Source organism: Melopsittacus undulatus, chromosome 4 (assembly GCF_012275295.1).
Source record: "Melopsittacus undulatus isolate bMelUnd1 chromosome 4, bMelUnd1.mat.Z, whole genome shotgun sequence".
NCBI lineage: Eukaryota > Metazoa > Chordata > Aves > Psittaciformes > Psittaculidae > Melopsittacus > Melopsittacus undulatus.
In genome coordinates this window covers 35,216,043-35,238,238 of record NC_047530.1, presented here as the reverse complement: position 1 = coordinate 35,238,238, position 22,196 = coordinate 35,216,043, and the positions used below count along the sequence as shown (strand labels likewise).

Genomic DNA, 22,196 nt, shown 5'->3' with positions numbered 1-22,196 from the left:
ACATACTGGAGAGTTCAGCAAAGGGCTGATGACTAAAGATGACTAATGGGCTGGAGCATCTTTTGCATGAGGAGAGGCTGAGAGCTCGGACTGTTCAACCTGGAGAAGGGCCAGAGGAACTTTTCAATGTGTATAATACCTGGATGAGAGGGAAGTAAGGGCCCAGACTCTTTTCATGGGTGCCAAATGATGACAAGAGGCAGTAAGCACAAAGTGAAATGTGACAGTCCAGCTGAAGACAAGAAAACATCTTTTACTGTGAGGGTGGTTAAAATTCAGGAAGAGGTTGCCCAGAGAAGCCAAGTTGTCTCCAACTGTGGAGATACTGAAAACCCAAATAGACACAGTCCTGGTGTGCCTGTTCCAGGCAACCCTGTTTGAGCAGGCCTAGATAATTAGGTTCCTTCCAACTTCAATAAGTCAATGAGGAAAAAGAAAACAAAACAAATACCAAAAGAAAAAAAAAGGGAGGCTGGAACCCAAACCTGCCCTGGTACACCTGGTACACCGCTACACATAACCTTCACCTCTGTGGCAGCAAAGTCTCCTACATTAAAATTAATTCATCTGTACTGACAGCATTGAAGGAGTGAAGTAAGACATTGCTGCAAGCAAAGCTGCTCCATGGTGACACGCACTGTGCTTTTCAGGACATGAGAAAATACCCCGCACACTCACTTAGTGGGAGGTGTGATAAATTGCTCAGGATTAGCACACAGAGTGATAAAATTGTTCAGTATAGGAAGAAAATATACAGCCCAAGGAGAAAGAGACAGCTTTATTTAAGGAACTGAAGTGAGGTCTGGAAGGATGAAGCCAGCAGTTGCCTGAGGAGTTGTGTTTCTGTGAAAGTGCAATTCAATCCTTCCTGGCGTAACACTGAGAAAAGAGCTGCTGCGACCAGCAGGTTTGTGCCAACTGAGAGGGTCCCTGCTTGCTTTCCTTCCAACCCAATAGGGCTTTGACCAGCTCCACACTAGGGGCCTGTTCTTCCAAAGAGGAAGGATCTTCCAATAGCTGCAGAGTGCCAGCACAAGGATACTGGGAGTGACTGCTGTCCTGGCTCTCTGCAGGAGTTCATATAACACCTCTTTTCCTAGGGTGAGCCAGAACAAACCACAAAAAAAAACAAAACCAAAAAAACAACCTTTAAGGTACAGCTGGTCCTTTCCCCCAATGCACTCTGATGCAGGGAGAACACAGCCCAGTAGGCTTCACCCCAGCTACAGCCATGACTGAGGACACTCAAGCCAGCTTGAGTGATACAGGGAGTGATCAGAATCATCTGGTGGAGAGACCCATGAGTGTGACTGACCTGTTCCTCCTGTGAGAGAAAATGAGCTCAGGCACCACTCAGACCAAACATAACCTCCAGCCACCTCCTCTGTAAACGAAAACACTGCCTGGCTTATATAGCCAAGTCAAAGAGAGTCAGATTCCAAAAAGAATCAACCCTGGTGGATTAGTACCATGGCTACATTGGAGCAGCTGCCTTCAACCAGCCTGAATGCCACTGTTCCACAAGCCACTGTAACCCAGGAACGTTGATCATGCAATGATTAGTAACAGAGTTGCTCTGTTGGCACTGGGCTGAGTTTTGCAATTTCCTCTTTCACTGGCAAGGCAGCAGCCAAGCAGGCTGCTTCACAGGTGCTCAGTTCTTCCATCGGATTTGCTAAAAGAGAATGAGACATGACTAATATCAGTGTTGAACACAGATGCCTCAGGAACAAGTTAGTGAGTCCCAGTCCCTGACAAGAACTATGGCCGGAGGGTGCTATTTCTATCAGTTTCACCCTTCATTCCCATACTGAATGCAACCCCAGAGGTAAGATTAGCTTCCCAGCAGGGATAAAAAGTATGTAGGACAGCCACGCCCTTACACCTAATCTACAGCCATTTCTGATTAGAGTCTCTGGCAGAAAAAGTAGATGTTTCTTACCATGTTGTTGAGAATGCTGTTTATCTTCTCTTCTTCTGCAGAGCCTCGCTCCACCTTGCATTTATATGCTGTCAGCTGGATGCGATCCTTTAGATCCTTATATGTCTAGATAAACAGCAAAACCAGCACCCAGCTGAGTGAAGAGGACATTTACACATTTAGATGGTGCCCTGGAGATGAGCAGGGCAACTCTTCGTCCCCTCCTCAAGTTCCCACCACAGCTCTTCATCCCCTCCTCAAGTTCCCACCACAACTCTTCATCCCCTCCTCAAGTTCCCACCACAACTCTTCATCCCCTCCTCAAGTTCCCACCACAACTCTTCATCGCCTCCTCAGGTTCCCACCACAGCACCATAGCAAGTGAGCCACTAGGAGCTATTCTCCTGGCTCACTTCCTTTCCACCAGGAACCTTATCACTGCTCCCAAAGAACAGAGATAAAATAAACCCCACCAGGCACATAACAGCAATAGCACATGCCAGAGCACAGGAAAGCTAGGGAGAAAAAGACTCTTGTCCCATTTCTTCACACTCAGAGCAAGGATCTACCTCAATGACAACATCATGGCACTTGTACTTGGTGGCCAGGCTCAGCCGTGTCTCCACATCCTCCACCAGGCGCACATACTCCTGTAGCACCTGTGAGGGAAGGAAGAGTCTCTCAGCTCCCTTCTGCAGGTACCTACTGCCTCCTTCTCTCACCCCAGTCACAAAACATTTCAAGGTCACTGGTCACACAGACATGATCCCTTCTTTCCTAAGGCAACAAGCTACCAGGACAAGACCATTCAGGGCCCCAGAGGCAGTAAAGCTTTGCTCACAAAGCTCAGGGTCCCATGCTACTTCGTTCCTATGGATCAGGTTAACCATTGCCACACGGATTAAGCACAACAAAAATTAATGCAGCAAACAAAGGTGGCAATGTACCATGGGGAGAAAGATGCCAGACAAGTGTAGGCCCACTGTCCGTCTTCCAGTCAGACCTAGGACTCAGCCCTCACTACCATCCCATAGCTTGGCAAGCTGCTCCCCTCCAAACTAGGAAGCTCACTTGGGAAATCACTCACACACCAAATCCCAACAAAGAGCAGGAGGACATAAGCAGCAGTTCCTTGCTCACCTGCACAGGAGCATTGTTCCTCTGCAAGATCTCCACCACCCGGTGGAAGCCAATTGGTGCCTTCTTCTTGGTGTAGCCCAGCCAGTTCTGAAATTAGAGCCAAACCCCATGTTAATCCTAAAGGGCAACCCCCCAGCCACCAGAAAATGCTTTTCCCCAGTGTCACAATGTATGACACCAGCCATCATATGCACCACAGGGAGAGCCCTTCATCCAGTGGCTGGGAGCAGCTTGGCTGCAAACCCTTTGATAACAGAGCAGGAGATCAGAAAGCCCCCTTCTCTGGCTTTGTTGCTGCACCCAAACCAGGCCCAGCAGAGGTCTCAAGCAGGGAGAGAAGGAATGTACTGCAGCAGAGGTGCTGGGCCCTGCTGAATTAAAACCAGTCTGTCCAGTCACTCCAGAACAAGCCAGCTATCAGTAGTAGATATCAGTACCTGGAACAGAGTCCTCAGCAAGGCTTTCTGCAGCTCACCTTGGTAGTGAAGAGGGCATCCACATCATCCCAGGCTCTCAGCTTGGCACGGGCAGCCAGGGCAGTCAGCACATACTGCTTATCAGGAATCTGCAAGGCAGAAAGCTGCAGTCAGAGCACCACCACAGCTCAGAAGGCCTGTGTGGGTTGGGTAGGAATGGCATCTACCCCAGCCCTCTCAGGACCCTCACCAACAGCCAGACAAGGAGAGGTATTGCCTGAGGCCAGTGCCAGCACTGCAGAGAGCAGGAGGTGGGAACTTTCAAGTGCTGCTACAGCCAGGGTACACTCAGTGAAAGCTTCCACATGGCTCCCACTTTCCTTTCTGAGCCTCCAGAATGGCTCTGCTCAAGAAAGATGCCGTGCCACCCTCCCTACCTCAGCACTGAGCTGCTCAAACTCTTTCTACCCAGCCCCTTTGCTAAATACAATTTGGTTGCCCACATTTTAAAGCTAGCGTTGCCAGGACAGCAGGAGACTCACCTTAAATGTTTTCTTTAGGTTGGTGGGGCTGCTGAATGTTCCCTAGAGAGAGCAGACAAGTCAGTGCAAACTCAGCAGGGCAGGCGAGGGGAAAGGCTACCTCTTGTGTTTGCCTCACACAGCGTGAATCTCCCCAAGTTTTTACTGCTTTTTGCTCATGTCAGTGCCACAGGAAGAACCGCTGGCAGAAGACAGCAACTATCCCACCCCATCAACACTCTGGTTTGGTTTCCCCTACATTCTCAACTGGTGCACACCCAGCACTTCCAAAATCAGTACATCACTATCTTGGATTCACGGGATTAAGGGCCAATTCTGACTTCTTAAAGAAATAAGACAGTGATTTCCAGGATGCAACTCCCTGACATGCTGTCCCAGGTTCCATCTTGGAGCACAAAAGAAAACTCCAAACTGGTCCCAGATGGACAAAGAGCGTTGAGTTTCTCCAGGTTTCTCTGAGGAATAAAACATGACCTCTCTCCCCTTCTTTCCTTAATATGCTCCAGCTTTAACCACTCCACATACTGAGGGATACAGAGATGAGACATAACCCTTATCCCACATCACTCTCACCTCAGCCTCTGTGTAGTGGTAGAAACAGGAATAGAAGAGGGTGGTCACTAATGGCATGTTGAGAATTGAAGCCTTGCGAGGATATTTCCTAAATATCTCTGACTGCCCAGATTTCTCCAAGTGGCGGTCATTGGTCTGTGGAATCAGGAAGAGACTGAAAATGAGCCAGGGCAACTGCCCGACCTAGCTGCAGGGAGAGACCTGGGGTTAGTGTTGTGATAGCAATGCCTCAATGTGCCATACTCATATCTGGTATCTCACACACGTACCTGGCACAGCAGCTTAGACAGCAGCTAAACTACACTAGCCAGGGCAGGCTGGATTGATTCAAAGTGGTATACGTCAGGAATAGAGATCTTGCAGCTAGTGGCAGTCATCGCCAACAGGGAAGATTTCATACCTCAATGATGATCTGTCGCTCCAAAAGGGTATAATGGTCTTGGATATGAGAGGTATCCTCAGCTGAAAACGGCAGCCTGGTCAGACATGGAGGGAGAAGATGCTGTCAGCAACTCTTAACACAGTATACTTAGAAGGATGCCCCTCTCTACCAAACATCTTCCCCACAGACTGAGATGTGGTGAACACCTCCCCTTCTACCCACTCTGGCTAGTAGTCAAGCTTCTGCCCTGCTGCACTCTCCAAATGGCTACTAGGAAGGCTCCAGAGAAGGCAAAATTAAATGACACCAGTAAATGACACAGTAGCTGATGCTACTGTGCTCAGGCCCCAAGCTTTCATCCTTCACAACCTGAAGGGTTAATGTTCAGAAGGTCCCCAAAGCATCTTTGCCTCCAAGTTAGCAGAAAATCCTGCTGGATTAGTGATCACAAATTCTTCCTCTCTGGTCTACAATGTGTCCAAAACACCCCACTCCCACTGAAGCAAAGCCAACATCAGCTCTCAAACTATGTAAGCCATTGCACTGTGACAGAGGTCTAATTTTCTTTACCACCGCCTTCTGTGAAGCACTGACATCCCTCCCATTCTCCTGCATTTTTTCTTACCCAACGCAGCCTTTCAGAAACTCCTTCCTTTTTTCTACATCCTGTATGTTCAAATGTTCCCGGTACTGGGACAGCTGGAGGGAGAGGGAAAAGCAGCACAGTCTGTTCTCATGGATTTGAGAAATACAGGACTCCAGAGGGCAAAACAGGAATGCAAAGCTCTTGTTGACTACCAGACACCTTGCAGCTGGCCTCCCCCTGCCCACTACACTCCCTCTTTTCCTGAAGAAAGGGAGCTTCTGCTCCTGGGAATACTTACAGCAACTTCCTCAGTCCTGTCTAGGAACCTGCAGAACGGAATGAGCAAGCATTAACTTGAAGGCATGATCCTGGCAGCGTGCTCAGCCATGCCATGAGGCTGGGCAAGAGCCTCACCTGAGCAGATCCAGAAGCAACTTCTGCTCACCCGTCTCTTTGAGGAAATGGATCAGATGGCACAAGGCCACCTGCCGCACCTCCAGCTCCCGAAACAAGATCTCTGCAGGAGAGAAATGTACACATGGGTAAAGTGAGTTAGCACTGTCAAGCCAGAGGGGGCCAAACATGGTGCACAGAGCTGCAAGCCACTGGCAGGATCCAACAACCTTATCCTATCTCAAAACACAATCTTGGAGGCTACAGCATAGGAGAAGAGCCCATTCACTGGTCTGCCAGCTGAATTCACTCCATCACTGCTACTACTTACTGCTGCTCAAAACTCCTCTCTGGGGCCTTTATGGGCATTCACTGTCCCCCCTCCCATGTTACACTCACTGCAAAAATATTTCATGCTCAGCAAAGCAGCAATATCTCAGATGCTCTCTTTGTGACTTTGGTTCAGTAAAAGAACTAGCCCCTTTGCCCTTAACTGAAACACACAACAAAAACCCTGGCTCCAGTCACACTTACCCCTCCTCAGTGTTCGTTTCAGGAATATCAGGACCTGTGAACACAGAGAGGCAGCTCTCAGCTGACCAGATCAATCTTCACCAGAATTAAAACAGACAGACAGCAAACTAGTCAAGGCCTTGGGAAGCTTTTGCAAAGGGCCTCTGAAGACACAACTCTTACAGCCTGAACTCTACTATCCACCAGACATAGAAGAGGCAGTGAGCCAGGTCCACAGCTGCATGGCTAATCTCCTAAGTGATGAGACTAGGATTTACAAAGAAAAATCTTTCCATGGGAGATTCAAGGGCCTAAAAGTCCTGAATGAGGGAAGATCCGACACAGTCCCATTTGTTGTCTGATGCTTTGGAAGCCCGATAAACTGGAGGAACCCCTCAAATCCTCCATGCTGCAATAAGCAAATTAAACCTTGGCATTCAAGAAATTGCTACAAAGATCTGCAAGGCTGAAGGATCAGGCTCATTGTTATTAACCTGGCATGAATTCTGCAGAGTGGCAGGAAAGCCGGAGGGAATATGGAATCCTCAGTCTTAAGCTTTTACACTTTTCAGTAATTTTTTAATTTGAAGTGAAGAACAACACCCCATCTTGCGAGATTACGTGGCCAACTGACTGCACGCACAAAAGCACCCTCTGTGGGGTCACCCAGGAAGTCCCAGCCTTATATGGCCCCAGCAGGACTCACAGCTGTAATGACGTTTCCATCATGCCCTGCCACAGCTTCATCCAAGAGCACCAGCTTGTCCTGCAGCGAACGAAACCTTTCAAGAGAGCAGACCTGGAGACAGAAAAGGTATTAGCAGGCTTATATGGAATACCAGACAAGCTCCAGGCTGAACCAACTCCCAAGGTACTACTTATTTTGCTCCCATAAACCTTTCAGCAACATAAATAACTGCCCTCTTAACCAGCAGAGACCTTTTCATTTAGCTGAAACCACATGCTCCATGATCCCTGGGAATCTGTTCACAAAGGCTGCAGAATTAGCTCTCATTATCGCCCAGGCTAGGAGGCAGACATTGTGTGTTCAGCACAAACACTCTTGTAGCAAGGCTAAACTTCCCTGCACAGTACAAACCACCAGCCCTGACAGGAGGAGGGAACTCTCCAGGGCCCTTTCCACAGGGGAGACAAGAAAAGCAGAGTTGTTAAGACTTCCTCCCTTCTTACCCCGTAAAGGCCTGTCAGTGTTTAGTTCACCTGAAGCATTGAGGAGACAAGTGCAGGGTAAAGCCATAAGCTGCCTGAGTGCTCACTGCAAACTGAGACAGCTGAGCCTGATTCCCATTCCAGTGTAATCAAGATTGCATCAGTCTTCCTCCCTCCATTTGCCACCAACTAAGAAGCTCCACACCCTGGGACTTTTTTCCATAAACGCAGCCCCAAGGAGCAGAAAGGGTAGAGAAGGACACAGCAGCACAGATGCCTCCTGTCAGGACCTAGTTGAGGGGATGACTCAGGTAAATAATGCAACAAAGCCTTGCTGCTCCTGAGCTAGTGTGATCCCCGCACTGCCACCTGGCAAAGCAGCAAGAAGCCAGACTACCCTGCTAGATGCTGCAAGTAACATGGGTCTCCTCCCTGGTCCTGGAACAGCCAGGAACATCGGAAAATATAAGTCAGTATAGGACCACCAATGCTCTGTTTCTTGCAAATAGGTGGGAGTGGAAAGTCCTTACCTTGCCCCTCTGCATTCGCCGGACTGTATCTTTGGGGCTCCAATCATTGCTGTAATCCTGTCACAAGAAAAATAAAGAACTCTTGAGATTTGAGAGGCCAGATCATGTAAGCAGTCCCCAAGCTACTTTCTGCCAGTGCTGCATCAGAATGATTGCCCATGTGTAGCTTCTGAGACATTCATCTGCTCCAGGGGGGTTCATAGTAGGATGTGTCTCTGCAGTGTTCAGGTGCAGATGCTGGGCTCTCAGACCCTGCATGCTGGTGGGGAGGGAAGCTAGACACTCAGATGCTAACAGAGTTTTTCTATTACTTCAGTAAGGTCTGTCATCATATCCTTTATAACAAGTGCATTTCAACAGGTTGTCTTCCTTGCAAATCGAAGCTCCAATGTTGCTTTCAGAAAGACAAGCAAAGCATGTGCAAAACTGACAAAACCAAAACTGAAGGGGATGAGTTTCTTGTTACAATTCAGACAGAATTCTGATGGTGAGCATTCCACAGCAGTGTGAAGAATGCAGGGATAACAGTCTCGGAAAAAAACCTGGAGAGTTGCACAGGACTAGTATAACATGACAAAAGCACTGAAGCCTGTAGCAAAACTATCTTAAGGTAATATGCTGTCACTGCTGCAATGAACAAAGTTCTCTGCCTGCAGCTTGCAGACACTACAATCTGGAAGCACTACATAAAGAGGCAGTGGCCTGAGCCATTCCTGAACTGAGACTCCAAGAATGCACCTAAGTTGAGGCTCTCAAGACAGTGGTTGTAATTCAGCCTTCCACCTCATAAGAGACAGAGAAAGGCAACAACCAGAACCATCTCTGAAGACACAGTATTTTAAATTCATTGAAGATTTATTGAAAGAAAAAAAATTGATTCATCCAGCCCTGTTAGGGGACATGAGTCTCTCAAGCCAATGTGCAGCTGTCACCTGTCCTAAGCGTCAAGGTTCCCTCCAGCACCTGTGCCCAGTGGCAGCTCCTCAGCCTGTCACTGAGGCTCTTCAGCCTTTATTCACCTCACTTACAATACTCCTGCCTGCTTTAAGGGGCTGTACAACCCTTTTCCTTCCTGCATCCCTGCCTCTGCATGGACGGAACAGAACACAAGAGGGCACACATATTTCTTCTGATTAGCTTTCAGGAAGTGCTGCCTGTTAGATTAGGTGTTTAACAGCTAATCAACATAAGCACAGCAAGGATCAGATGGCCAAGGACAGGTGGAGAATGCCCAAGAACCCAATAGCTGCAGTCTGAGCACGCCAACTTGGCCACTCCTTGCCACCATCAAATGAGACATTTCCCCATTGCATGAAACCCTTCAAGATGAGTAAACCAAAGAAATTCTCCTCCAACACCATGCAACTTTGAAGGTACAAGATGTAGTATGACACACAAGGGAAAGAGAATCCTGGGATGTTTTAAGAGGGTTGTGGAAATGTGTGAGGCTTGTTACAAAAGTTTACGGGAAAGACAAAAAACAGGGAAAGGGAGGGATCATAATGAATAACACAAGAACAAGCATGAGAAACTAGAGGGAAAAGGTGCTACAGGGTGCCAGCTAAGTTAAACATGTGGGTAGCAAGTGTGCCTGTCTCACTGAGCCCTGCAATGGATCACTGCAGCCTGTCTTATATTCTCATTAAATTCTATACTTAACCACCTCCTGTGTGGGTGGGCTTTCTATTCCAAGTGTATTCATATGAATACTAATGAACTTCAAGCTCAACCAGCCAGTGAGGAGAATAAGCCGTCTTGAGCACCAGGAACTGGAATGGGACCATGAATCCTAGGGGCTCAAGGGTCTAGGTGCCAGCAACTGGAGGATACTGGGGCCTGAGATTCAGCTACAAAACAACTGGGTGTCTAAGACCAGCTACTGGAGAGACAGTGTGCTCTACTAGTGGAATTCAATCCTGGTCAGACAGAAAGGAGGCTCAGGATCGAGCTAGAGTGTTTTGTGTTTATGTGTCTGCTGGTAAAGGCATTGTTTTCTGTCTCTGCTGATCGATGTGGGCAGCTATGACTGTATTGTTAATGTCTATATCTGTACGGAATATGTGCTCAGTCCTGTCACTGGCTGGACCTGGGGACATGTAACTATGTTAGAAGACATGTAAGCCTTCAGATATAAAAAAATAAAAAAGCACACATGATGCCAGTTCACCTGATCCAGCATGAAAGCAGCTTACAGGCAAAGCACTATTTAGAAATACTTTTCACAAAGACTGCTGGGCCATTCATTAGAAGGAGTAATGAAGACCCTGAGCAAAGCTCCCTATTGAGCAAAAGCAGAGAAAACCTGAATTACTGTGAGAATACATTTTTCAGCTCCTGTCCTACATCCTGCACAGTCCTCCGCTGTCTCAAATAGCAATCATTCACTTCCCATGAAGCCAATAGAGGATGAAGTTCCCCTGGCGGTACTCTGAACTCAGAACATTACAAACAGAGGCTGCTCACCTTGTACTCAGCTTTTGGTCTGCGCAGCTCTGGGGCATAGTTTTTAACTCCCGTGTCAGAGAGGGCTGAAAGGGAAAGGCAAAACTGAGTAACGCATCAAAATCCTGATACAGACACACCTCCAAAAACACATTCCCCTTTTTTTTTTTTGTGGTAGAAGACCCAAACTCAAGCACCAACTGGCAATTCGAACTTGCTCTGAACACACCAGTTGTGCATATGCAGATTACCCAAAACCATCACGCCGACTCTTTCACTTCTTTATTGAATGGCTTTCGGGCAACCCATGATTCAGTTCCCTTTCTGCAACATAAGGAAGAATACACTTCCCTTTTATGGAAATGCTTTGGTTTATGTAAAACTGCACCTCTCCCAAAATGAGACAGGCATTCAAAACTTACCATCTGAAAGGGACTGGAAACTTGGAAGTTTGTTTCGTCCTGAAATCAAAACAAACACTTATGAGAGACCAGCAACATCTCTTGCAGAGGAAACACAAGCCTACACTGCAAGCCAGCGTGCTACAGCTGTGCCACTGTAGAACAAGCCACTCTCTATAGCGATCCACACTACACCTGCATATCTGGGGCTCACCTGCTTGTAGCCCAAGGCTTTCAAATTGTGGCATAACAAACCATGTCACAGCCCAGCCCTATCTGCCCTCTTATTACTAAGGCCAGGAGAGGGAGAGCCTGAATTCAATCATCTACCTGCAGAGCAGAGGCTCAAACACACAGCACTGCTTAGACCATGGCAACAGAGCCAGCTTTATTCACGAGGGCTGTGATCTGGATGCCTTCCATTATCACTATATTATCAAAGTTAAGAGTAAAAAAGCACCCAGAGAGACAAAGTAAAAGATGTTTTGTTGCCCGGCTGTGAGACAACAAAGCTGAACTCTTGCAAGCTGTGTAAGTCTCCTCACAGCCTGCTGCACAGCTTCCCCCATAAGCAGCTATGCTACCACTGCTCCTACCACTGATGTTATACTTTGCTGGCGAAACTGTAACATCAGCAACAACCTACTGAAAGTCAAATAAAGGATAATCACCCTGTCTTCTCTACAGTACTGAAGATCAAATAAGGCTCACATGGGCTAAGCTACTCCCTTTTTAGCCTGCACTTTTCCATGCAAACGGATTGCTGTATAGTGCTGTATTCTACCTTGCTGTTCTGTGGCAACCTGGCTTTTAAGGAGCCATTATCTCTAAAACACCATCCCATACCATGAGAGCGTATGATCTTCTGCACAAGGCAATCTCCAATTTCTGACCAGTAGGATATACACTCTCACACTGAGGAGAGATCAGAGCTTATCTGTTTTGCAATACACTTGAGAGAAAACAATTAACACTAGATAACACAATAGCCCCTTAACACTCCTGAGGGAAAACCCATTTGTCCACATTGTATATGAGCAATCTCACCTTTGAATAAACTGCTTAGAGAGTAGGAGGAAACTTGTTTGGGAAAAGCAGCATAGGAGGATGAGCCTTTCTGCAGGCTGGAGTCTCGGCCCTCCAGTGAGCTGGTGCTGCTGGAGGCTGTCTCTTTGATTGACCAGGAGATACCTATGTGCAGACAGAGGTAATTTGTAACAGAGAAAACCAGTCTGTAAAACATAATCTTATGACACAGCAGGAATGTTATTAAGCGTGTCCTGCTCAGTTAGCTCTGCACTAGCACATACCGATACCTGTGACTCTCAGCACCAAGCAGATGCAGTGCACAGAATCCTAATCTCATGTAATAGTGCTTGTTAAACATTGTGCATTCTCCTTCAGAAATGGTTGATTTCAGCAGTGTTCTACAGGTAGTTATGGCTTATATAAAAAAAATGCATAGACCACACAGCATTTTTATGTTGTTGCATATAAAGCATATGCAACAAAGGGATAATCCTTGTTCTAAAGGTACAGAGCAAGACAGAGAATTCCAGACTTACCTCAAATTACATAGGCATAAGAGCATACCTTCCTGAACACTGGAAAACTAAGACAGTTTTCCTCCTCACAGAGATAAAACAGCTATCAATGTGAATATGCATATGCTGCCAGCAACAATGCACGTCTCCCTCCAGCTGGTTTGAGACATAGTTTCCCTATTTTTCATGCAGCTGCACAACACACACATCTTAGGACAGTGTGATGATAGAGCAAAAAAGCTGATATAGGTATAGGCCTCAGGTAGGAAATGAAATGGCCTGAACCAGAGGAAGGAGCTACAGCACAGGACAAGAACAGACTCTTTGAAGGTCCACTGGGTGATCCAAATGTAAATTTCCACTGTCTGAAAATTTACTTGGCTAGCAAGTACCACATACTCTGTGGGTCAGGAACTCCAAAGCACAGGAGAACATATAGTCTGGGTGTTGTGAGCTTGCTCCCACCACCACCAGAAACAGATCTGCTTAACGCTTACAATTCCCTTTCAAACTTCAAGCAGTCAGTCTACAAACACAGTAAACCTTGGAGTGTCTCCTGAAAGTGCTGTGGGGACAAAGCACAGAGAACTTTAAATGGTGCCATTTCAGGCAGCAGTGTAAAGGAAATCACCTAGAATCCTGCAGGCCAGCAGAGGATGATAAATACCATGCCATAACCTCCAAATATCTGCCCTAAGCTGGGCTACATGTTAGGAAAAGCACAGCGAGTTCCTTCCATTTGTCTGCATTCCTTGATGTAATTTGGGCTTCTGCTCAGCCTCCAGTGAATCCACACAGGTAAATCAAATGGCTCACAATGTGACCTGAAGAGACTAGAATTAGATTTGATGTGCAGGGTTAGTAGTATTCCTGAGCTCAACTAAATTATGTGGCTTAAGTGTTAATTTTAAACTCCCTCTGTTTCGAGATAATTTGCAGCACTTCTTGTACTTACTTCCCACAGGTTCTCCGCTCCAGCTGACCCTCTCAAGGTCGTCATCATCATCATCCACGATATCCCGAAGGCTATTCACTGCCTGTTTGGATTCCTTTAGCTAGGGACAAAGGAAAGGACCTGTATAAACATCACCAGTGTTGCAGGTGTGCTTTGTTCCCTATTTCCTTCAAAAAACATCCTTCAGAGCTTTAAACACAACTTCTTCAGCTTCCACCACCTTTTACCAGAAGAGGCATTTTGTGCCTGTAGGTGCTCAACAGACACAACAGCCCTTCCTCACCACCAGGAGCCTATAGGCCACTGACACACAGACACTGACAGGTCAACCAGCAGAAGGTTCCGTTTGGTGCACAGGTGAGGAGCCACTGTCCTAATGGGATTTCGGACTAGCCACCATGGGGGGCGAGCCAGGAAGGCGTGGTGACCTCCACACAGGGAAAGAGGCAACATTCCATTCCCCCCTACCCCAAAGCACAGACCCTCAGCGGAGAGCAGAGCCGAGCCCACAGCAGGGCTCACCCGAGGAAGGGGATCTCACGCCGAGCCGCGGCAGAAGCGGGCTCGTACCGTACCTGTGAGAGCTCATCATCCTCGTCATCGAAGGTGAAGGCCCGGAACTTGGAGCTGTGCCAGTACTCCTCCTCGTCCGCTCGAACCCTGCTCATCTGCACCGGCACCGCGCGGCCGCCTCAGGGCAAGTCACGGTCACGACCCGGTTGTCACGACCCGGCCCACCCCACTCCCGGCACCGCTCACCTCCCCGCGCCAGGCACCGGCTCAGCACAGCACAGCAGGGGAGGAAGGTGCGGCTGCCGCGCAAGGCACGCCGGGACGAGTAGTTCCTCCGCCGCCGCACGGTGCGATGAGTACCCGCGCGCGCACTACCAGTACCGGCGTGCCCCGCGCCGCCGCACTACCAGCCCCACCGGCGGTGCTGGGCGGGCTGCGGCTGGCTGGACTGCCGGCAGCCGGGAGCGGGCCAGCTGCTTGGCTCGGTGTGTCCGGCTCCGGGGGTACCGACCGGTGGGAGCGCGGACAGGCCAGTAGCCAGCCGGAAGTGGGGCGGCGGAACCAAGTAGCCGGGCGGCGCGCGCGGCCGGGGGAAGGGCGCCGGAAGGGACCGTGCCGGTGGCGGAAGCCGGGAGGTGGCGCGGCGGTTCTAGCAGTTTCCACGGGCGGTCGGTGCGGAGGAGGCTGCGGTCTCGATGGCCAAGTGGGGCGAGGGGGACCCGCGATGGATCGTCGAGCAGCGGGCGGACGCCACCAACGTCAACAACTGGCACTGGTGAGCGCGGCGGCGAGACCCGCCCGGCAGGACCCTGTGCTCCCGTGCGGAGGAGGCCGTTGCCCGGGGAGCGGCTCTCCCTCCCCTTTCTCCCTCCCCTCCTTGTCGTTGGTGCTAAGGTGCGGCTGTCCGGGCCGATGTCCCTTGAAAGCCGCCGTTTCCGTGTGTGTGGGGTGCCCATCAGCATGTGTGTGTTGGAGCGGGGCAGGGAGGAAGGACGGCCTGGGGGAAGGTTAGGTAGCCGCAGCTTGTGTTGGCGGTGTGGCGCGTCCCAGGTTCTCACAGAGTCCGGTTTTCCTGCAGGACGGAGCGGGATGCCTCCAACTGGTCCACAGAGCGGCTGAAAACTCTGCTCCTTCCTGTCAGGGTGGAGAGTGAGGAAGGGGCTTGTGAGGTGACAGAAGTGAGCAAACTGGATGGAGAGGCCTCCATTAATAACCGTAAAGGGAAGCTGATCTTCTTCTATGAGTGGGCTATCAAGCTCGCGTGGACTGGTGAGTGATGTGCTCCCCCACCGTTTCAAGGCTAGATTCAAGCATAAGATAAGGATACTTACCTCATTTGGGAAATAATAATGAAGGGAAGTACTGTATTGTGATGCAAATTTGCTTTTAGAACAACCAAAATAAGAAATGTTGATCTGTACAACATAATTGTAATTGCAGGCACCTCAAAGACCGGGGTGAAATACAAAGGTTATGTGGAGATCCCTAATCTCTCAGATGAAAATGACATCGATGAAGTTGAGGTAAGTACAGCCATGCTGGTTGTATGGCTGTTCCAACAGGAAGCCTCACAGCATTAGTATTTTCTTTTGTGTTGCCTTTTCTGGACCGTTTGTGTAGAACTTATTTAGTATTAGAGGCTGCTTAAATTAACAGAATCATAGAATGGTTTGGATTGGAAGGGACCTTAAAGGTCATCTTGCTCCATCCCCCCTGTAACATATAAGGGCTGTACAGCACATGAAGGTATTTTGGTATTTGTGTACATTACTCTAGGCAGAAATTAAGTAAAAGATTAATAAAAGTTCACTGCTGCTTTTGAAAGTATAGCCAAAGTCTAGCTGATACTGAATTGAGTAATGAAAAGGCCACAAGAATATGGCTTTGTAAACCAGCACTTGTTCTTCTTGTTTAGATCCTTGTCAGCCTTGCTAAAGATGAGCCTGACACTACCTTAAAGACCCTGATGAAGCAAGAGGGTACAAAAAAAATTAGAGATGCAATGAAAACTTACATCAGTACTCTCAAAACAGGTATGTAACTGAGAGGGAGAAGTGTTACGGGAACCTGTATGGGCTAATGCTAAAGAAGGGATGGGGGTAAAGAGAAGAGTGAATATTAGTTCCTCACCCCATCTCAACAGAATGGTGTCAGAGCAACAACAGTAACTGTTCTGTCTCTTGCGAAAATGGTGAGCATTTGGCAAGAAGCACTTCTGTTTCTAGACACTGTAGCACAGCCCAGAGAGATTTATTAATAATCCAAAAATAAGCACCATTTTTGGACTAATGTTTTAAAACAGAATGTCCTTCACTTGCTGGAGCTCACATACAGAGAAAATAAATCTACTGACATGTGTTTGCTGCTTCAGTGACACAGAGCATCAGTCACTGCATGTGGCACAAGCTAGCTTTTAGTTTGCGTAGTCCCTTGGAAGGTGATATCGTCTCTCAAGTTTGTTGTTTTTGCTCTTTTGCCACCTTAGTAAAGGCATTTATTCGTACTTGGATTTGAGAGTAACTGACAACTGGAGATTGCTCTGCAGGTTTTATTGGTGCCATTGAATGAGCTGTTTCATCATCTGGATCAAAATTATCTTTTTAGAAGATAAATCTGATTCCAGCAGTTGGACTTCAATTATTGTGCTTTGATGGAGTTTGGGTTTGCCCTCTAGTGCAGGCTGGGATTGCTGCAACAGCTTTTATATCCATTTACCTGTATTATGCTACACACGTGTTGTGGTTTAAATCAAGTCCACACACAGCTCCTTCACTCACTCCCTCCTTTGCTCCCCCAACACCCAGAGAGTTAGGAAGGAGAATACTCATTTTGGTGAGGACTAGCCACCACTGGTTGCATTTTTTCCAGGATCAAATTTCTGTATCCTTGGAGTTTTTCAGGCACTTTTATGTTCAGGGTGGGAGATGCAGGCACCCAGTGGAAGATGAGAATATTATTTGGGAAGAACTGTATGATCTTGTGGGAATAAAGAAGAACAGGTGGGAACCAAGTATTGCAAGATACAAGAATATATGCATGTAATAGAATTCTGCTATATGATTAATTATATAATTCTGCTATATATAATGGAAAGTTGCCAGTTTGAACAGATGAAGAGGAATGAGAAAGAGCAAACTGTTTTATAATTAGTAAAGGCAGAAGTGACAGAACCTAAGAGAAAGCAAACACACTGAAAGAGGCTGAAGCTTCTGGTGGAGTTAGGCAAGTGCTAATGCTGCTGGACAGGCCACTGGTGAGGCCTCCCTTGGGTTTTGTGTATGTAATCCTAGCATCTGTTGTCAAAAAATAGATGGAGTTAGAAGTAACTTTACTACAATGAAAGGAGAAATGGATAGCCAGTTGGAAAAGAAATGGAAAAGCGTGGTTTGGTTTGTCTAGACCAGCAAGGTAAAAGTATCTGAGATGTGTTTGCTATTTATATTTGATAGTGAAAGAGAAGAAAAGCCATGTAAGTGTAAGGCTAGCGTTAATGTGATAGCAACATGTGGAAGAGAGTGATTGGTATGTCTAGGCTGGGAATAGGAGGTAAATTCCTAATTGTTAGTGTAGGCAGGTTCACGTATGGCCTTCAATAGAGTAGTGAGGGCAAGAAGAATTAATTGCTTGTAAAAAGAGGTCTGTTTACTTTTTTAAAGCAAACTGTTTCAAGCTGTGGGTGCTGTCAAGAGCAGAAGAAAATCCAGGAAGCCCTTTTTGATTCTGTATTTCAAAGAACAGTTGAAAGGTTTGATCTTTTATTAGTTTCATGAGCGCATTCCTGTCTTTCCAGAATTCACCCAGGGCATGATTTTGCCCACAGTGAATGGTGAACATATGGAAACAACCCCTCAGGTGGCTCCTAAAGCAGAAGACCGCAAGGTAAATGAAACTATGCAAATGTGCTTTTGGATTTGTGAGAAAAGGTACAGCGTATTACATTCCAGTGCTTACAGGAGCAGCCTGTGCTGTTTATAGGATACATATATATATATATATATATATATATACATATTTTCAGGAATTGGCAGTGTGTGGGGTAGGCCTGACTTTGCATTTACAATACATGATATTTCTTAATTCAAGCAGAGTGATAAATCTGCTTTTTATGCTCAAATATGGTTGTACCTAATGACATCTTTACTAAAGGCCTTTGTTTCTTTTTCTTTTGGATATGTGAACCACTTGTTAATTTCATTCCTTTTCTGGAGTGAAAAAAGGAACGTATGTATTTGTTTTTCTTGTTGTTTTGTTAGACGGCTGCTAGCAGCAGTACTGCCACATCGCAGTCCAAATCCATAGGAGTCAAGATCCCTACATGTAAGATCAGCTTGAAAGACACCTTCTTAACATCTCCTGAGGAGCTCTACCGGGTATTCGTTACTCAGGAGGTAATGTCAGGCTTCTTCTCGGAATTATTCTTTACACACAGGCATCTCTTCCTAAGAAGCTTTTTAAGGCATTCTGTAGGACACTCACAATCCATGAGAGTGGAATAAGAAAGTTGGTCTGCAGAATGCTTGCTTAAAGTTCACATGTGCATCTTTTCACATCACACAGTTGGTAAGAGAGAATTAATGCCAGCCAGAAGCCAGTTCTGGCCTGCTGTCAGCACCTGTCTGTGGGTGTATCTGTTATTGTGTGTGGTCAGATCTCTTGGTATTTGCAGCTGTGTCCTTTTGTGTTTTGTTTCGCTTTTTCCTCTTCAGGTTCGGTGGTATCAAAGTGCATTTTGTGAATAGCTCCTCTCTTGCAGACTATTATATAGTGTAAAAAGAAAGCAGCATTTCTGACTATTATTTAAACATAGTCTTAGTCTTTTGTTCTTCCTTTGTTTCTCTAGTAAGAGCAAAAAATATGCCTTTTTCTGAGAACAAGGTTTCATTAAGGAATCAACAGAGTAAATCAAAAGTGTGGCTTGCAGTACGCTGCACAGAATATGGAAGTTAGGGATTCTTTTCCCTTGATAGGCAGAATGCTGTTGTAGTAGCTCTAACCTTGCTTTTTTGGCCAGGGCAGGGCTTTTGTGTTTTCTTGATGAAGACCTTACGCTATTGACTTACCTCGTCTTCAAGAGCTTTTGTAGCTGGGTGGAAGGCATTAGGCAATAAGTTTGCAAGCAGATAATGTTAAGTAATACAGGTTTCCTCCTGAATTCTTTTCAGATGGTCCAAGCTTTCACTCATGCACAAGCCACCTTGGAGGCTGATAAAGGAGGCAAGTTTCAACTCCTGGATGGCAGTGTCACAGGAGAGTTTGTTGACCTAGTAAGTACTAACCACTTCAGTTGTATCTTGCTCATGGGCAGCATGGAGGTGCCAGTTCTGAATCAGTGCTTCAGTTAGCTGACTGTGAAGTTCTGCCTGGTGCCCAGTAGTTACCTATATTCACTGGGGCTATTGAAGCATTTCTAACAGTATGGATTAGAGTATGAATTAGTGTATGGGACTTCAGTCTGGTGAGAAAATCTGTCTTCTAGTCATGCGTGTGCTCTCTTTTGTTTTACTTATGTATTAGGGATTTGAGGGATGTTAAAGATGGTAGTTGACCCTTTTCCTCTTTGCCCTTCCTGCCGCTAAAACCTTCTGGGCAGGGACACTGTCTTGGTGTTTAGGGCTGTACTATGGCCTGCCATCCTAGAAGGAGTGGAAAGAAAAGGACACTTAAATCTCTTTCCCTCTGTGTGTGTTTCTCAAGGGGTCTCTAAGACCAGATAACACAGTTCTAGTTGCTTTCTATTAGATTGCAGGATTTGAAAAAAAAACAAACCCGACTACTCAATCTTTCTCTCACTTTTCAAGGTGCCTGAGAAGCAGCTTGTTATGAAATGGAGATTTAAATCTTGGCCAGCTGGTAAGTAGTCCAGAAATGAACTGTGGTTTTACAGCCATTGCCTGTATTTTAAGAACTCCAGCCCCATGTGCCACACTGCATTCTGGCTCATGATTGGGGAGTGCACGGTGTTCTGGGAGCTGGAGTGACCTTACCCAAGCTTCATATCACATATGATTAGGTTGAAATCATCAGCCACTGCTTAGAGCAGGAATGACACAGTAGCAGCTTGCTCAGCTATGGCTGCAACTGCTTTAAACCCCATGAAGAGGGAGCTCTCTCCTCCCTGTTTGTGAGAAGGGCCTACAGCTGTCATAAATAGATCCTCTGGGGAAGGATCCCGAATAGTCTTTTAGGCAGTGGTGTGTGAGAGGAGGAGCAGAGCAGCTCCTTGTGGCAGCATATACTGTGTACTGCACACTGCTGACAGGTTTGCTTTGGTTCCTCTAGGGCACTTTGCAACAATTACCTTGAACTTCACTGACAAAGGTGGTGAGACGGAGGTGTGCTTGGAGGGCAAGGGCATTCCTGCCAGTGAGGAGGAAAGAACAAAGCAAGGCTGGCAGCGCTACTACTTCGAGGGTATTAAACAGACATTTGGCTATGGTGCCCGCTTGTTTTAATACTGGTTGCTGGGAAGGCTTTGCTGGAAGACTCTGCCACATGGACTGATCAATTTCTCACCTGTCCCTTTCTAATCTTGGCCCTGTGGCCGAGTAAAGTGGGATGACAGGTGATGCAGAAGGCCATTGAGCAGCACCACTTTCAGTCCCTCACTGCTTTGTGCATGTCTCGTGCTGCAGGGGATTCTCTTACATGTACATACTTCTATTGCTAAATAAACCTAACTTAAAAAAACCTGCTGTGGAACTTGTGTCCTCAGATCAGCTTGAGTTCAAAGAGTTGGTCAATAGGAGGAGGGATAGAGGGAGGGAGGGATCTGTGTGGAAAAACATGGGTCAATGGGGAGTGCTGATCCCAGTGAGATTTACTCCTCACTTCTGGGGTGCAGAGAGCAGGAGCTTGATGCAGTTTTTAGTTTGAGCAGCTGCACGTTTTCTCTCTGCTTTTGATCTGCAGCTAGTAAATGTTTCAAACCCTTCTCGTTTTTGAAGGGATCTAAGATCCTGTTCAAGCTATTCCCCTCCTGTGCACATTCCCTTCTTCAACACAATCCTTTCTTGCACTATCCTGCTCTACAGGAATGCCAGTCATTTAGTCACCTGCTGTCTGAGACAACTGGCAAACCACTGCCAGGGAGACTTACCTACAAAACAGTTCTAGCAGATCATGGTGCCCAGGGTCAGCTACCTCCCAAGGGCTTCAGGCCAAAGTAAGCTGTAGGCTCTTACTGGGGGTGGGATTTATTCCTGTAAATTAAGCAAGGTGGAGTACTTTTGGCTGACCCCACTTCAGCTGTTGCTTTGACTGGAGAGGAAGAGCATGTGTTTGTACTTTTTTTGCTAATACAGTTAGTTCCCAGATGTGTCTTCTAAAGCAATAAATTTATTTTAAGGATGGGGGGGGTGTGTAGAATTGACTCTGGTCAGAAGTGTCAATCTGCTTAACCTCAGGGTGACTGAAGTGCTCAGTTTTCCCTTTGAGGCAGGAACTTCTCTTGCATACTTTTGTTTTCTGCAGAGTACCTCTGGTAAGCTAAAATAATGTTGCTTGGATGAGTTTTACTGTTTTGGGGTTGTCTTTAAATCTTTTGCTTTCAATGTGAATGGTGTGTTGTAGCCATCCGCTTGAGTAGGGAGATAGGGAAAAAATCTGTAGTGCCTGTTTAAAAAAGAAAAACAAATCTTTTGAGTTGCCTTTTAAATTATGGAGAGCATTTCTAGCCTTTTCTGCTCACAATTCCAAAGTGATTATTGATGGTTAAGTTTGTATGGACATGAAGAGCAGGGTATGAAAGAAGTTTGTACCATGTGCTTATCCTGGTGCTGACCTGTGACCACAAAGGAAGTTGTACAAAGACTGGGCACCTGTAGATAAGGCTGGGCTTCCCCATGTCCTGCGGGGTTGTATTCCTTAGGGTATCATCTGGCTGGGAAGGGGGCCACAGGTGTTTTGATAAGATTCTATGCACAGATGAGCTATGATACAATTTCTGTAGGCTGTGGGAGTTTAACATAATGCAAGTACACTGATAACCACTGCAGCATGCATGTTTGGTTTTCTGTTTGGGAAATCCTGGACAGAAACATGGGAAACCTTAAACAGCAGGGCCAGCAAGTGTGTTCACAGCCAAGTGACTTGAAAATGAAAAATGAGCTCATTCTAAGTTAACCTGGGACATACTCGGCAGCTGAATCACGGTGTTCTGACTATAGTTTGGCAGCC

General features: G+C 46.8%; 2 protein-coding genes across 2 annotated transcripts; one reads left to right on the top strand and one right to left on the bottom strand.

The window, feature by feature from the left end:
- Window positions 1-761: 761 nt before the first annotated feature.
- VIPAS39 (VPS33B interacting protein, apical-basolateral polarity regulator, spe-39 homolog) lies at window positions 762-14,479 on the bottom strand. The gene is made up of 19 exons (XM_005148878.3): window positions 14,084-14,479; window positions 13,509-13,608; window positions 12,057-12,200; window positions 11,031-11,069; window positions 10,630-10,694; window positions 8,167-8,223; window positions 7,173-7,265; window positions 6,488-6,521; window positions 5,975-6,077; window positions 5,859-5,886; window positions 5,600-5,673; window positions 4,993-5,068; window positions 4,593-4,727; window positions 4,020-4,061; window positions 3,537-3,626; window positions 3,062-3,148; window positions 2,491-2,580; window positions 1,943-2,047; window positions 762-1,675 (listed from the first exon to the last, which is right to left on the bottom strand). The coding sequence occupies exons 1-19, from the start codon at window positions 14,174-14,176 to the stop codon at window positions 1,655-1,657; spliced, it is 1,476 nt and encodes a 491-aa protein (XP_005148935.1). The 5' UTR covers window positions 14,177-14,479; the 3' UTR covers window positions 762-1,654.
- AHSA1 (activator of HSP90 ATPase activity 1) lies at window positions 14,456-20,709 on the top strand. Its single transcript, XM_005148876.2, has 9 exons — window positions 14,456-14,796; window positions 15,100-15,290; window positions 15,462-15,544; window positions 15,937-16,054; window positions 17,812-17,900; window positions 18,275-18,409; window positions 19,184-19,285; window positions 19,820-19,871; window positions 20,301-20,709. The coding sequence occupies exons 1-9, from the start codon at window positions 14,717-14,719 to the stop codon at window positions 20,471-20,473; spliced, it is 1,023 nt and encodes a 340-aa protein (XP_005148933.2). The 5' UTR covers window positions 14,456-14,716; the 3' UTR covers window positions 20,474-20,709.
- The last annotated feature ends 1,487 nt before the right edge of the window (window positions 20,710-22,196 follow it).